At 52.6% G+C, this 16,250-nt stretch overlaps 1 protein-coding gene across 1 annotated transcript; it reads right to left on the bottom strand.

Annotated features, from left to right (window-relative positions):
- Window positions 1-2,065: 2,065 nt before the first annotated feature.
- On the bottom strand, window positions 2,066-13,641 carry MARCHF2 (membrane associated ring-CH-type finger 2). The gene is made up of 5 exons (XM_049789461.1): window positions 13,511-13,641; window positions 7,225-7,451; window positions 5,495-5,690; window positions 3,328-3,537; window positions 2,066-2,688 (listed from the first exon to the last, which is right to left on the bottom strand). The coding sequence occupies exons 2-5, from the start codon at window positions 7,398-7,400 to the stop codon at window positions 2,530-2,532; spliced, it is 741 nt and encodes a 246-aa protein (XP_049645418.1). The 5' UTR covers window positions 7,401-7,451; window positions 13,511-13,641; the 3' UTR covers window positions 2,066-2,529.
- Window positions 13,642-16,250: the final 2,609 nt, after the last annotated feature.

Genomic DNA, 16,250 nt, shown 5'->3' with positions numbered 1-16,250 from the left:
CTTGTTTTTTTGTTCTTTGGGTCACACCCGGCAGCGCTCAGGGGTTCCTCCTGACTCTATGCTCCGAAATCGCTCCTAGCAGACTCGGGGTATCATATGGGATGCCGGGATTCAAACCACTGTCCTCTGCATGCAAGGCAAATGCCTTACCTCCATCTGTCTCTCCAGCCCCTAAAAATGTTTTTAAAAGAATAACCTTAGGATTGATTGTACCAACATCTTTTTTCTTTTTGTCCTTCTTTTGTTTTGTTTTACAGCCACACCTGGAGATGCTCAACCTACTCCCACTCTGCACTCAAGATTTACCCTGCAGTGTTTGGGGGACCATATGAGGTGCCAGAGATGGAACATGGGGGGCCAGAGCAATAGAACAGCCGACTGGGATTCAATCCCCAGCATCCTATATGGTCTCTGAGCACCACCAGAAGTAATTCCTGAGCACAGAGCTAGGAGTAACCCATGAGCACCGCTGGGTGTGCCCCCCCATTAAAAAAGAAAAGATGGGGGCCGGAGAAATAGCATGAAGGTAAGGCATTTGCCTTGCATGCAGAAGGTTCAAAGGAGGAACCCCTGAGTGCTGCCGGGTGTGACCCAAAAAAAAAAAAAAAAAACAAACAAAACAGATGAAACAAGGTGGGCTGTGTACAAGGCAAGTGTCCTACCCCTGTCCTCTCTCCAGCTCCCAAGCTCCATCTTCTTTTTTTGTTTGTTTTTGGGTCACACTCAGCAACACTCAAGGGTTACTCCTAGCTCTGTGTTCAGAAGTCGCTCCTGGCAGGCTCAGGGGACCATAGGGGATGCCAGAATTCAAACTAGTGTCCTTCCTGTATTGGCCGTGTGCAATGCAAACACCTTACCACTGTGCTACTGTTCCAGCCCCCTCCATCCTTTTTTAAATATCATCGTCACCAAGAATTTCTGGCTCTTCAAACTCTGGGTATTCACAGAGTGCGAGGGGGGCAGTCTTCCCTTGCCCTTCCATACTTCCAAAAGTTCCAGCAGTCACAGACCCGTCCCCACAACGATAGGAGAGCAGGTCAACTCTTGCCTTGCATGCAGCCTATCTATGTTCAATTCCTGGTATCACATAGGGTCTCTCAGAGCCGCACCAGGAGGGATCCCTGAAGGCAGAGCAGGAGTAAACCCTGATTACAGCCAAAAATGATCGAGTTCCCTTTGTCCCCACAATAGAAAAGAAGGCTCCATCAAAATGATCCTTGTGGAGGTCTGGGCTGACTTCCAACATACAAACCAGGGGCTGGAGCAATAGCACAACAGTAGGTTGCTTGCCTTGCACACTGCTGACCTGGGATGAACCCGGGTTAGATCCCCGGCATCCCATATGATCCCCAAACCTTACAGGAGCAACATCTGAGCTCAGAGCCAGGAGTAAACCCTGAGCTTCATTAGGTGTGGTCCAAAACCAAACAAAAAATCAACATACAATCCATACAGAACAATTAAAAAACAGGTTAGGAGGGGCCGGAGAGATAGCACAGCGGCCCTTGCCTTGCAAGCAGCTGATCCAGGACCTAAGGGTGGTTGGTTCAAATCCCGACGTCCCAGTGCCTGCCAGGAGCTATTTCTGAGCAGATAGCTAGGAGTCACCCCTGAACACTGCCGGGTGTGGCCCAAAAGCCAAAAAACAAAACAAAAAAAAAACAACAAAAAAACAGGTTTGGAGAGTCCAGGTAAGGCGGGTAGGGCATTTGCCTTGGCCGCACCTCACCCGGGTTCTATCCCCAGCATTCCAGAGGATCCACCCCAAACACAGCTAAGAATGATCCCGAAACACAAAACCAGGAGTAAGCCCTGGATGTTGGAAAAAAAATGAAAAAGTTGAAGTTTTTTTTAAAAATGATTTATTCTAGAACCCGCTCCCTGCCCTCCACTTGGAAAACCAGCTGTTTCGTCCCCCCTTGGGGTTGCATTATGGATCCCTGGAGTGCAACCCCTGATCCCCAAACATTCAAGTCCTGGGTATGCCCACAGTCCCCTGGTGCATGCTTGCTTGCACCTTGCACCATCTGTCTTGATCTTAAGTGTTCTTCGCCAAGAATATCTTGGGGGCTGGGGGGGGGGCGCTTGCTTGGCATGCAACCCCGCCAGGGCTATATCGGGGTCTTCTGAGGGGCTGGGATGGGGAGCCGGGTCTGTGAGTCGCGGTGCAAAATTGGATAAAGTGGACCGTGCTGAGGCAAGCGAGCCTGCCGGGTGCAGCCAGAGTGCAGCAGAGTGCAGCTTGCAAGAAACGCCGGGCCCTGCCCGGGTGAGGGGTGGGTGGGAGTGGGGTAGCTGCTGGAGGTGGAGGCCCCTGAGGCTCTGCCTCCTAGGATGGGCCCTGGAGAAGAGCTGCAGCTGAGATGGCTTGTGCCCAGGTTGGGGCGCGGCTCCCCGAAACGATGGACCGGGACCACCCGTGTCTGTGCATCAGATGCCAAAGAGCCTTGAGCCTGGGCCGCCGAGGGGCCACCTTCAATGATGCGCTCGCTGTGCAGGAAGGGAAGGTGTGAGGTGTCCTAGGGATCCTCACACCGGTGTCTCCTCCGCCACCTTCTTCAGGAGTCCAGCGGTCAGCGGGGAGAGGGGAGTGCCCTCGGGGCCCGCAGCGTCCCCCATTTTCAGGTGCACCTTCTGGTGGGTTCTTTGCCACTCCGAGTAGAGCTGGCAATGGTAGCGGAAGGAGACCTGAGGAATGGGGGGGGGAGGGTCGGGTTATCCCTCAAAACAAAGCATTGTGCCCTGACCCATAGTACAGCGGAGAGGGCATTTTCCTTGAATGTGGCCCCCAAAACAAAGCATTGTGCCCTGACCCATAGTACAGCGGAGAGGGCATTTTCCTCGAATGTGGCCAATCCATATCCAATCTCTGACATCCTATAGGGTCCCCCAAGCCTGCCAGGAATGATTCCTGAGCACTTCCAGGTGTGACCCCCCCCCCCCAAAAAAAAGGCAATATGTCTTTCACATCCCATAGGGTCCATCAAGTCCCCCAGGAGTGATCCCTGAATGCAGAGCCAGGAGAAACCCCTGAGCACTGCTGGGTGTGGGCCACCTCCCCCAAAATAAAAAACAAGGCTATACTTCCTCTCCACTCCACTTCAGCCTGATTGGGGGTCAAGGGGGTGCCGAAGTTAGCACTGGGAGGAGAAGCCACATATCCACGGCTTACACCTGGCCCAGGGATCCCCCCACAACCTAGATCGGGGTGGGGATTGATTCTCTGTGCCCACTATGAACAGAGGCAGGGCACCCCACTTCCCCAAACCAACCAGAGTTCCCACCAGCTGCCTCTTCTGTGCTCAGGGGGATCCTGGGGCTACTCACCAGCGTCCAAAGGACGTAGATGGTGAAGAGGGCGATGGTGAGGGCGATGAGCCCCACAGCCTCCAGCCTGCTGTGTAGACGGAGGTGGTCCTGTGCACCCCGGAGACACAGCCAGCCCGAGACGGCAGCCAGCGGTGTGATGAACAGAAAGCAGACCATGTCGCAGCAGAGTGTCCGCTTCTCCGAGCGGGGCCCAGGGTCCTTCAGCCACTGCAGGAACGGGGGAGAAAGGGACACACATAGAGACAGGACAGGCCAAGCTGGGGGGGGGGGGGTGTGGCAGGACCTAGGGAAGATACCCACTGGAGCCTAAGCTATATGAAAGTAGGGAGAGAATTTGCCTTGCACAAGGCTGACCCAAGTTCAGATCCCGGCACCCCATAGGACCCCCTGAGGAATGCTAGGAGTGATCCCTGAGTGCAGAAGGGAAGTAAGCCCTGAGCCCTTCTAGGTGTAACCCAAAAACAAGAACAAAAAAAAAAATATTGGGGGGATGGGGCCAGAACACAGTGGTAGGGTGTTTGCCTTGCACTCAGCCAACCCAGGACAGACCTGGGTTCAAACCCAGGCATCCCATATGGTACCCCGAGCCTGCCAAGAGCGATTTCTGAGTGCAGAACCAGGAGTAATCCCTGAAAACTGCCAGCTGTGGCCAAAAAAAAAGGGATACTAAGGTTGACTCGTTCCCATAAATAAGCAGTTGATCTAGGAATTCACTTCCTAGTGGTGATGGTCAGAAACTCTTGCAGTGATAGCACAGTGATGTTTTTTGCCTTGCATGCTGCTAACCCGGATTCAATCCCTGGCATCCCATATGTCCCCCGAGCCTAACTGGAGTGATTCCTGAGTGTAGAGCCAGGAGTAACCTGTGAGTGCCACCAAGTATGGCCCAATAAAAAACAAAAACAAAAAACTAAATTGGGGGGAAAGGCCAGAGGATAGCACAGCGGGTAGGGCAGTTAGCCTTACACAACAGCTGATCCAGGTTCAATCCCCAGTATCCTAAAGGGTCACCCAAACCTGCCAGGAGTAACTTCTGAGCACCAGGGTGTGGCCCATAAACCAAAAAATAAAAAAAAAATTGATGAATGGCAGAGCAATAGTACAGCAGAATCCACCATCATCACTCAACAGACTCATTCACTGTCTATCATAAACAACAGCAGGATGGGGCCAGAAAGAGAGTACAGTGGGTAGATCATTTGCCTTCCATGCAACAGACCCAGGTTCCATCCCCAGCATCTCTTATCATCCCTGGAGCCCCACCAGGAAACATTCCTGAGTGTAGAGGTAGGTATAAATCCTGAGCACTACTGGATGTGAAATCCCCCCCAAAAAAGAGGGAAAGTAGAGAGTTATATAGTACAGCAGGTAAGATGTTTATGTAATACCAACACAATTTATTCATCAATTACTCATTCCACATTCCTTCACCGTCTATTACAAACAACAGCAAGAGGGGGCCAGAGAGATAGTACAGTGGGTAGCACAGAGAAGAGCACTGCCAGGAGAGATCCCTGAGTACAGAGAGAGGAAAAAGCCTCGAGCACTGTGACCACAAAACAAAAAGTAAAAATGGGGCCAAAGAGATAGCACAGAGGTGTTTGCCTTGCAAGCAGCCAACCCAAGACCTAAGGTGGTTGGTTCAAATCCCGGTGTCCCACATGGTCCCCCGTGCCTGCCAGGAGCTATTTCTGAGCAGATAGCCAGGAGTAACCCCTGAGCGCCACCAGGTGTGTACCAAAAAACAAAAATAAATAAATAACAGGGGGTGTGGAGAGGGTATTTGCCTTGCACACAGCCAATGCAGGTTACCCCTGGCATCCCATAGGGTCCTCCAAGTCCCTCCAGGAATGATCCTAGATCAGAGCCAGATGTAAGTGCTGAGCACTATTGGGCGTGGCAAAACAAAACAAATAAAAAGTACAAATAAAAGGGGGTAGCCAGAGTGACAGTACAGCAGGGAAGACTTGTACTCAGCTGGCCCGGGTTCTATCCCGGCATCCCATATGGTCCTCTGAGTTCCCAATAAGAACAGGGCCAGAAGTTAGCCCTGAGCACTGCCAAGTGAGCCCTAATGAAGAAATCACTTCCCCACTCACTCCCCCCCACCCACGATTCCAGTGCTCCTCCCTCTTCTCCTCCCTGCAACCCAATCCTGGAGCACCTCTCGGAGGGGCTGCGGTCGCTTCTCCACGGCAAACTCCGTGTGGCACAGCTCACAGTAGTTGGTGTCAGACGAGGACAGCCACCGCTCCAGGCAGCTCCTGTGCACAGCCCCCAGTGTCCCCGTACAGCCACAGGGGGACAGTAAGGTCTCTCCACTTGCTCCCTCATGGCAGATGCGGCAGAACGGGCCATCGCTGGACACAGAAACAGTACAGGGAAGCAAACACGGCAGTGTTAGGAATCATCAGTCACTGAGAAAACTTCTATTCACCCTTCAACACCCAGCTCCAAATGCCCTTGCCCCTGGGAAGCTTTCCCAGACTGTCACAGATGATCCCACGAGCCTGCCAGGAGTAATTCCTTTTGTGCAGAGCCAAGAGGAAGTGCTGAGCACTGTCCAGTGAGGTCCTCCAAAACAGACAGACAATCAAAAAAACCCAGCCCTGGGCCGGAGAAATAGCACAATGGTGTTTGCCTTGCAAGCAACCGATCCAGGACCTAAGGTGGTTGGTTCGAATCCCGGCATCCCATATGGTCCCCCGTGCCTGCCAGGAGCTAGTTCTGAGCAGACAGCCAGGAGTAACCCCTGAGCACCGCAGGATGTGGCCCAAAAACCAAAAACCAAAGAGAAAAAACCAAAAACGCAGCCCTGGTACCAGAGAGACCAAGCAAATGAAATGCCCTATTACGGGCCAGAGATATAGTCTGGAGGTAGAGCTTTTGCCTGGCATGCAGAAGGACGGTGGTTCGAATCCCGATATCCCATATGGTCTCCCGAGCCTGCCAGGAGTGATTTCTGAGCATAGAGCCAGGAGGAACCCCTGAGCGCTGCCGGGTGTGACCCCAAAACCAAAAAAAAGCCCAGAATGATAATACAGTGGTAGGGTTGGCGCTTACACATAGCCAACCTGGATTTGGTCCCCAGATCCCACAGGGTCTCCTGAGTACCACCAGAAGTGACCCCTGAGTGCAGAGCCAGAAGTAAATCCTGAGTATTGCCAGGTGTGGCCCCAAGAACAAAATACTATAAATAAAGAGGGCGGGCCAAAGCGGTAATCTAGCAAGGAGGGTGCTTGCCTTGCATGAGGGCAAGTGGGGTACAATCCCTGACACCCCATATGGTTCTCCAAGCCATGCCTGGATCAGCCCTGCACACAAAGTTAAGAGTCAACCCTGGGCCCGGAGAGATAGCACAGCGGCGTTTGCCTTGCAAGCAGCCGATACAGGACCAAAGGTGGTTGGTTCGAATCCCAGTGTCCCATATGGTCCCCCGTGCCTGCCAGGAGCTATTTCTGAGCAGATAGCCAGGAGTAACCCCTGAGCAAAGCCGGGTGTGATCCAAAAAAAAAAAAAGAGTCAACCCTGAGCACAGCCGGGAAGGCCTAAAGAAAAAAATGGAGAGAAAAAGGATGGGATGAGGGGCACAATGGAGATGCCAGCGGCAGCCAAGGAGACCCTTACCCAGGGCACTGACTGAGAATGCCAAGCCTGGTTCTTCAGCTGAGCACCCCAAAGGGTCCATTGGTTTTGCTTTGCTTTGGTGCTCATGGTTAACTTGGGGTTCTGTGCTCACATGCGACCCCTGGCGGGGTTCAAGGGAATCACATGCAAGGTTGAAACCAGGGTGCCTCTGCTGCAACCCCACATTGTTCCCTTGGTGGGGAGAGAGAGAGAGAGAGAAAGGAATCAGGAGGGGGACCCACAGACACACACTCCAAGACCACCCACCTTGGTGTGTCCAAGGCGCGGATGACGGTGGAAAGAAGTCGGCCGTCGCAGGAGGTCACCTGCGCCACATACTGGGGGGGTCCGAGCCCCGAGGCCTCCACGACCTTGGAGAAAGCAAGGCCGCCGTTGCAATCACACAGCGAGCCGGGGAGGTGACAGCAGTCGCCCGTCGTCATGGCACTGGGAGCCCTGCACCCTAGGGCCCCAGGCCCATGGTTCCGGGGGGCCTGCATGGAGGAAAAGAGTGGGATCAGGGAGGCCCTCTCACCTACTCTAGGGTTCTGCTCTAGCTGAGTGGCAGCAGCTTACCCTGCACCCCATCTGTCTCATGGGGCTTAAGAGTGGAGGGGGAGGATTCAGGGAGACTATAAAGGACTAGAGGGGTCCAGAGAGGTGGTGCAATGGGTAGGGCGCTTGCTTGCCTCAGTTCGATTCCCAGCATCCCATAGAGTACCCCAAAGCATCATCAGGACTGATTCCTGAGTCCAGAACCAGGAGTCAGGCCTCAGCACCAGCAGCTGTGGCCCAGAAACCTAACCCCAAAACTATCAAGGGTCAGAGGTGGGGCCAGAGCAAAGATAGCACAGCAGGGAAGCCATTTGCCTTGCACACAGCTTGACCTGAGGGCGCCAGCATCCCATAGGGTCCTCCCCAAGCCTCCATACCAGGAGGGATTATTGAGTGCAGAGCCAGGCATCAACCCTAAGCATCATGGGGAGGGGAGAATAATAAATAAATAAAGGACCAGGTAGTTTGGTTCTACTGGGTCCTACTGACCTTATAGAAGGAGGGGTGTCTGGATTCGAGCCCCAAAAAGGTTAAAAAAGAAAGAAAGAAAGAAAGAAAGAAAGAAAGAAAGAAAGAAAGAAAGAAAGAAAGAAAGAAAGAAAGAAAGAAAGAAAGAAAGAAAGAAAGAAAGAAAGAAAGAAAGAAAGAAAGAAAGAAAGAAAGAGGGGCCGGGTAGGTGGCGCTGGAGGTAAGGTGTCTGCCTTGCAAGCGCTAGCCAAGGAAGGACCGCGGTTCGATCCCCCGGCGTCCCATATGGTCCCCCCAAGCCAGGGGCGATTTCTGAGCACATAGCCAGGAGTAACCCCTGAGCATCAAACGGGTGTGGCCCAAAAACCAAAAAAAAAAAAAAAAAAAAAAGAAAGAAAGAAAGAAAGAAAGAAAGAAAGAAAGAAAGAAAGAAAGAAAGAAAGAAAGAAAGAAAGAAAGAAAGAAAGAAAGAAAGAAAGAAAGAAAGAAAGAAGAACAAGGAAAAGATACTGAGAAGATGCTTGCTTTGCACATAGCTGGCCTGAGTTCCAGCCCTATACTGAGTCCCCTCCCTTCCCCACTCCTCCCAACACCCACAGGAATAGTAATTGCTCAATGCAGAGCAGGACCTGGGTACAGCCAGAGGGGGGGCCCCAAAACAAAAAACAAAGTAACAAACAAAAAGATCTAACCTCTGGATCAGGAGCAATGCAGCAGGTAAGCTGTAGGCCTTGCTGACCCAGGTTCAAACCCAGGCACCTCGTACAGTCCCCCAAACCTGCCAGGAGTCAGTCCTGAGATCCATCAGGAGTGGCCCCCTCCCCCAATCAAAAAAAAAATTAAAAAACCTGAGCTCAGTAGCTGAAGAAATAGTGCAGCACATGGGATGCTTGTCTTGCACGTAGTGACCTGGGTTCAATCCCTGGCATCCCATAGGGTCCCCCTGAGCCTGACAGGAGTGATCCCTGAGTGCAGAGTCAGGAGTACCTCCTAAATGTCGCCAGGTTTGGACCAAAGAACAAACTAAAAAGATCTAAAATCGGGTCCGGAGAGATAGCATAGAGGTAAGGTGTTGGCCTTTCATGCAGAAGGACGGTGGTTCGAATCCCGGCATCCCATAGGGTCCCCTGTGCCTGCCAGGAGCGATTTCTGAGCATAGAGCCAGGAGTAACTCCTGAGCACTGGGTGTGACCCAAAAAAAAAAAATCTAGACTCCAGGGGCCAGAGCAGTGGCACAAGCAGTTAGGGTCTTTGCCTTACAGGCGCTAAGCTAGGTCGGACCTGGACCTCGGTTCGATCTCCCAGCGTCCCATATGGTCTCCCAAGTCATGAACGGTTTCTGAGCACATAGCCAGGAGTAACCCCTGAGCGTCACTGGGTGTGACCCCCTCCAAAAAAAGAATCTAAACTCCAAAAGGAAGCAAAACTAAGGTCTGGGGTGACTTTGGGCCGCAGCACACTCACAAGCAGCCAGACCAGTTGACAGTGCACTTCCCGGTCTCCAGATAAGCAGGTATCAGCACAACCCAAGAAGCCCTGAGGAAGGCTGCAGGGCAAGATAACATCCGAGGGACCCGTATCCCCAGCCCTCAACTGTGGGCTCGGGCTCTAGGAAATCTCTTAAGTACCCCCATGCCTCCTCCCAAAGATGCATCTTCCTGCCTCTTCAAGGATAACTTTTTGTTTGGTTTGATTCTGAGTTTTTTTAAGTTTTTTTTGGTCACACCCTGCAGTGCTCAGGGGTTACTCCTGGCTCTGCACTCAGAAATCATTCCTGGGGACTCTAGGGATGCCAAGGATTGAACCCTAGTCAGCCAGTGCAAGGCTGTGCTATCCTAAGGAAAATTTCTCCCCCCACCTTTTTTCTTCTTTTTTGTCTCTGGGCCTCACCAGGTAGTGCTCAGGGCTAAGTTCCAGGTCTGTGCTCAGGGATCACCCTAGGGAGGGCTTGGGGGAACCCTATGGGGTGCTGGGGATTGAACCCAGGTCAAATGAATGCAAGCCAACTGCCTTCACTAATAATGTACTCTCTTGGGACTGGAGAGATAGCACAACAGTAGGGTGTTTGCCTTGCAAGCGGCCGACCCAGGACTGATGGTGGTTCAAATCCCAGCATCCCCATATGGTCCCTCGTGCCTGTCAGGAGTGATTTCTGAGCGCAGAGCCAGGAGTAACCCCTGAGCACTGCCAGGTGTGGCCCAAAAATCAAACTCAATAATAATGTACTCTCTCCAATCCTCCCATTTTTTTTTCCAGCCACACCCAGCAGACCTATGGAACTCTTCCTGGATCACAGAAAAGGGGAACACTCCTGGCAGTGCTCAGAAGGACAGGTAGTGACGGGATCAAACCAGGGTCAGCCACATGCAAGGTCAGTGCCTTCCTCCTTGTACTAACTCTCTGACCCGCAATAGCAGGATTCAAACTCAGCTCAGAGAGTGGATCTGAAATTCCCAACTCTGGACTGTTGTTACTGCTATGTGTCCTGAGAGAAATCATTTGACCTCCCTGGGCCTCATTTTCTCTGTCCTCATTCTTCTCTGTCTATGAAGTTTCTTTGTTTGTTGTTTTCTTTATTTGGTTTCTGGGCCACAGTCAGCAGTGGTCAGGGTTTACTCCTGGCTCTGCTCTCAGAAATCACTCCTGGCAAGCTAGGAAGACCATATGGGATGCCAGAGATGAAATATGGGTCGGCAAACATCCAGCCGCTGTGCTATCGCTCCCACCCTGTCCAAGAAATTGAATGAGCTGGTAAACTGTATCTGCCAAGGGTCATGAGTGAGTAATAGGGGGCCAGAGCAGTGGCACAAGCAGTAGGGAGTTTGCCTTGCACGCATCTAACCTAGGACGGACCACTGTTCAAGCTCCCCCCACCCACGTCCCATATGGTCCCCCAACCCAGGAGTGATTTCTGCGTGCCTAGCTAGGAGTAATCCCTGAGCGTCACTGGGTGTGGCCCAAAAAAACAAAACAAAAATACAAAGGGCGAGCAATAATACTGTGAAGAGGAAGCTTGACTTGCACATGGCCAACCCGGGTTCAATTCCCATTATCCCAAAAGGTCCCCTGAGCACTGCCAGGAGTGATCTCTAAGTGCAGAGCCAGGACTAACCCCTGAGCGCCACTGGATAAGACCCAAAAATCAAAATAATAATAAAACAAAAGAAAATAAAAAATAAAGTAGGATAACTGAGAAATAGCACAGCTGAAAGACATTTGTTTGCCTTGCACATGGCCAACCCAGGACAGACCCAGGTTTGATCCCCGGCATCCCATGTGGTCCTCCAAGCCTGCCAGGAGGGATTTCTGAGTGCAGAGCCAGAAGTACACCCTGAGTGCCACTGAGTTTGGCCCAGAAACTAAAAATAAATAAATAAATAAAATAAAGTAAACTAAAATAAAATTGTGTCTGCCATGGGATTCCAGGATAGTATCTCTTAGGTTCAATTCAACCAGTAAAGGTCGACCTATTTGGAGATGCTACTGGGAGAACCCCAACTTCATACCCGCCTCCCTTCTCTTTTCTTTCCTTTTTATTAAAGTTTGGGTCCTGGGTGGTGGTTTTCAGGGCCTCCCACCAACACAGTAGTTGGGACACCATAAAATGCTGGGGGTTCAACCTAGAGCTGCCATAAAACAGGCATTTGACCCCCTGAAGAAAACCCATGCCTCCCACCTCCCTGACCAAATTCAGCTAAATCCCAGAATAGAATCTCAACAAACTGCTGCTTTTCCAATGACAACCAGTTCTAAAGTCCAGGGACCTTGCAGGAGGCTGACCCAGGTTCGATCCCCAACACCTAGTAGGGGTTCTCAAACTTTTTTTTGTTTGTTTGTTTGTTTGTTTTTGGGCCACACCCATTTGACGCTCAGGGGTTACTCCTGGCTATGTGCTCAGAAATCGCCCCTGGCTTGGGGGGACCATATGGGACGCCGGGGGATCGAACCGCGGTCCGTTCCTTGGTAGCGCTTACAAGGCAGACACCTTATCTCTAGCGCCACCTTCCCGGCCCCTCTCAAACTTTTTAAACAGGGGGCCAGTTCACTGTCCCTCAGACCATTGGAGGGTCTGACTATCGTAAAAACAAAACTTATGAACGAATTCTTATGCACACTGCATGTATCTTATTTTGCAATGATGAAACAAAACAAATACAAATACAATATGTGGCCCGAGGGCCATAGTTTGAGGACCACTGCCTGAAAGGATCTCGTGAACCCTGCCAGAAGTCAGCCCTGAACAATGCCCGGTGTAGCCCCAACACAAACAAATCTGTAGATATTAAGAAGGAAAAAGCTGGGAAAAGCTCAAGGTTCAGGGTGCTTGTCCCACATGGGCAAGGCCCAGAGTCCAATCACTGGCACCTCGTGACTTCGGTGACCCCAACAGCACCGGAAGTGGCAGCCCCACCCTAATAGTCTCTACTAGTGGGCAGTCTGGCTTGGCTGCCCTGAGCAGGACTTGGGAGCTTCCTCCAAAAGCAGCTGATAAATATCATTTGAGAGGGGGCAGGGGCCCACACTTGGGGACACTTAGGGTCATTCTAGGCTGTGTTCAGGAAATCATGTGGGTTTGAGACTGGCCTGCCGCAGGCAAAGCATTCTTTCAGCCCATTGAGTTATCTCTGACCCTAACCATCAGCTTTTAAATTCATTAATTTTGTTGTTGTTGCTATTTTTCATTGGGGTCACACCCAGCAATGCTCGGGGTTGATTCCTGGCAGGGATGCCAGCCAGGGATGAAACCAGGGTCAGCTGCGTGCAGGGCAAAAGCTCTCCCTACTGTGCTATCCCTCTGTCCCCCACCCCACTTCTACTTTTAGAAGTAGCTTCATCAGTTTAAGGATCTGTTGGAGGAAGTTTGAAGATCCCAAGTATACAGTCAGTGTCCAGTAAGTGCTTAATAAAAACCCACCGTCCTTCTCAGTGGCTCCTGTTTTTTTCTAGGCTGGATATGGAGCTTTTACTTTTGTTTACCCACCAGAGAGGCTCGGGTGGGTCCTCCAGTCCTTCCTGGGCTCTGCCTTCAAATCCTACTCAGCTCTTGGATATTTTTTTTGCTGTGTGGCCTTGAACAAGAGCCTGGCACTCACCTCCTGTGTCCACGTCATGGGGAATATTTGGAGTTGAAATGCACTCTTGCAGGGAGGCCCCAAAACAGGCTGTCCTGCTCTGAACATCCACCAACACCAACAAACTGGGCTAAGGCAGCCTGGGTGGCCAGTGCGGTATGATGGTCATCCCAGGCAGGGTCCCCCCCAGAAAAGCAGTTTTGGGGGGAGGGCATGGACCCCCTTACAACCGAGAAGGGTGCTCCCCTTCCTTCTCTTCCCTCCCCGGATCCCCATGAGGTGACCTGGCTTCACTGATGGGGAAACTGAGGCCCAGGAAGCAGCTACCGTGCACCAGGCCCCGGGACCTCTCGCAGAGCCCCAGCCAGGAGGTCCCGCCCGGGCCTCGAACCCAGGACCGATCCCGGGTGGCCTCCCTCCCCGCGATCGTCTCCCTTGGGCCCCCCCCCCCAGCCTACCTGATCTGCGGCCGGGCCGGGCGGCCGCGCAGGCCCCACTGCTCACCCCGGCCCCGGTCCCGGCCCGGCCGGTCGGGTGGGCGCCGCTGGCTCCGCTCCGTCCCGCACCTGCGTCCGGACACCGCCCGCAGAGCTGACAGGGCCGCCGACCAATCGCGACCGAGTGTCTCCCGCAGACGGCCAATCAGCGCGCTCGGCCCGCCCAGGGAGGCGGGGCTAGAGGCGACCGGGACGTCCTGGTCTGCAGAGGCTCGGCCGCGCAGCTGCTGCCGGCTCCGCCCCCTGCCGCGTCCTGGCCCCGCCCCCGCCGCGCCCTGGACAAGCCTAGGCCACGTTTAGGCCACGCCCTCGACTCGGTCAGGCCCCGCCCCTCCCTGACGCTCTTGGCCCCGCCTCCTGATCTCTGAGGCCCCGCCCACACGGCCCGGCTCGGCCCCTGGCAGCAGCGGAGCTTCGTTGCGCCCCCTGCCGACGAGCAGTTAATAAATGCAAAAGCAAAGAACCAAAAGCGACTTAGAAGATTGCAAAACGTTTGCAATTGGGAGTAGGGAGTTTCCTTGCGCGCAACCTATCCAGGACGGACGGTGGTTCGAATCCCGGCATCCCATGTGGTCCCCAAGCCAGGAGCGATTTCTGAGCGCAGAGCCAAGAGTAACCCCTGAGCGTCACCGGGCGGGGCCCAAACCTCCCCCCACCCAATCTTGCACAAAGAGGGGCTGAGCACTTGCTTCGCTCACTGGGGATCCATGTTCCATCTGTGACTCAACAGGTCCCCTGAGAACTGTCCAGAAGCTACCCTGAGCTCAGATCAGGAGGAAGCAAAATCAATATGGCGCTGGAGCGGTAGTAGAGCGGGAGGGCGTTTGCTTTGCGCGCAGTTGACCCGGGTTCAATCCCCAACCTCATATGGTCTGAGCATCAGCAGGAATAATTCCTGAGTGCAGAGCCTGGAGCAACTCTTGAGTGCAGAGCCAGGAGCAAGTCCTGAGTAAAGCCAGGTGTGGTCCAAAAAAAGGAGAAAAAAATTATATTGGGCCAGACACGCCAATCCTGACAGACGCTGGTTCGATCCCTGGCATCGATTCCCCCGAATCAGCCAGGAATGAATTCTGAGCCCAGAGCCAGAAGTAACCCCTGAACTCCTGACCCCCACCCCCCATACATAGTATATACATAGTATACAGATAGCTTACATAGTATACAGATAGCTTGGGCTGGAGACATAGTTCAATGGAGGAGTTTGCTGACCCAGTTCTTTTTGAGGGTTCCGTACCCCATGATGCTCAGGGGTAGGCCACATGGGTATTGGGGATTGAATCAGGTCAGCTATGTGCAAGGCCAGGGCTTTACCCACATTACTATCTTCCTGGACCCTGGAATTGACTCAGTCCTATCCCTGGCACCCCATAAGACTCTTCCTTTAGGTCCTACCAGGAGTGATCTCTGTGGGCAGAGCCAGGAGTAAACCTTAAGCACCGGGGGCCGGAGAGATAGCACGGAGGTAAGGCGTTTGCCTTTCATGCAGGAGGTCATCAGTTCGAATCCCGGCGCCCCATATGGTCCCCTGTGCCTGCCAGGAGCAATTTCTGAGCCTGGAGCCAGAAATAACCCCTGAGCACTGCCAGGTGTGACCCAAAAACCACAAAAAAAAAAAAAAACCTTAAGCACCAAGGTTATGGCCAAAAAATCCAATAGAGTGGAAACCGGTGAACTATTTGACTATTGGTTAAAACAAATTATCGGGCCGGGCGGTGGCGCTGGAGGTAAGGTGCCTGCCTTACCTGCGCTAGCCTAGGAGACGGACCGCGGTTCGATCCCCCGGCATCCCCCAAGCCAGGAGCGACTTCTGAGCGCATAGCCAGGAGTAACCCCTGAGAGTTACCGGGTGTGGCCCAAAAACCAAAAAAAAAAAAAACAGATGCCATAGCATAGCAGTAGGGCATTTGCCTTGCACGCAGTTGACCCAGGATGGACCCGGGTTCGATCCCGGCTCCCATATGATCTCCCTAGTCTGCCAGGAACAATTTTTGAGCACAGAGCCAGGAGTAAGCCCTGAATGCCACCAGGTGGGGCCCCCAAAAGAACAAAAATAAAAAATTATTAAACTAGGGGGCCTGAGAAATAGCACAGAGATAGGGCATTTTGCCTTGCACACAGCCAACCCAGGATGGACGGTGGTTGAATCCTGGCACCCCAAATGGTCCCCCAAGTCAGCCAGGAGCTATTTCTGAGAGCAGAACCAGGAGTCAACAGACCATCGCCAGGTGTGGCCAAAAATATATTATCAAACTATGAGAGCCAGAGAGAGAGTACAGCAAGCAGGGTACTTGCCTTGCACATGGCAGACCCAACATTTAAGCCCTGCCAGGAGTGATTCCTGAGCACTGAGTACCACTGGTGTGGCTCCAAAACAAACAAAAAAAGATAAAATGATCAGAAATGAAACTGAAGAGATACTACAGGAACTCAGGTCCCACCCTGGTACCGATATGCCTCCCACCAGCTCTGCCAAAAGTGATCCCTGGGGCCGGAGAGATAGCATGGAGGTAAGGCATTTGCCTTGCATGCAAAAGGTCAGTGGTTCGAATCCCGGCATCCCATATGGTCCCCTGAGCCTGCCAGGAGCGATTTCTGAGTGTAGAGCCAGGAGTAACTCCTGAGCGCTGCCGGGTGTGACCCAAAAAAACAAAAACAAAACAAACAAAAAAGTGATCCCTAAGTGCAGAACCAGGAATAAACC

This window comes from Suncus etruscus, chromosome 15 (genome assembly GCF_024139225.1).
Source record: "Suncus etruscus isolate mSunEtr1 chromosome 15, mSunEtr1.pri.cur, whole genome shotgun sequence".
NCBI lineage: Eukaryota > Metazoa > Chordata > Mammalia > Eulipotyphla > Soricidae > Suncus > Suncus etruscus.
The sequence above is the reverse complement of the archived record's forward strand: the minus strand, read 5'-3'. Positions and strand labels throughout refer to the sequence as shown.

Bases quoted from the DNA above. Each gene is read 5' to 3' on its own strand.
- MARCHF2 (XM_049789461.1), bottom strand. From the start codon at position 7,400: ATGACGACGGGCGACTGCTGTCACCTCCCCGGCTCGCTGTGTGATTGC. The intron at 5,691-7,224 runs GTGGGTGGTCTT...TTCTGTGTCCAG, and splicing joins CGCGCCTTGGACACACCAAG to CGATGGCCCGTTCTGCCGCA. The intron at 2,689-3,327 runs GTGAGTAGCCCC...CCCATTCCTCAG, and splicing joins TCTACGTCCTTTGGACGCTG to GTCTCCTTCCGCTACCATTG.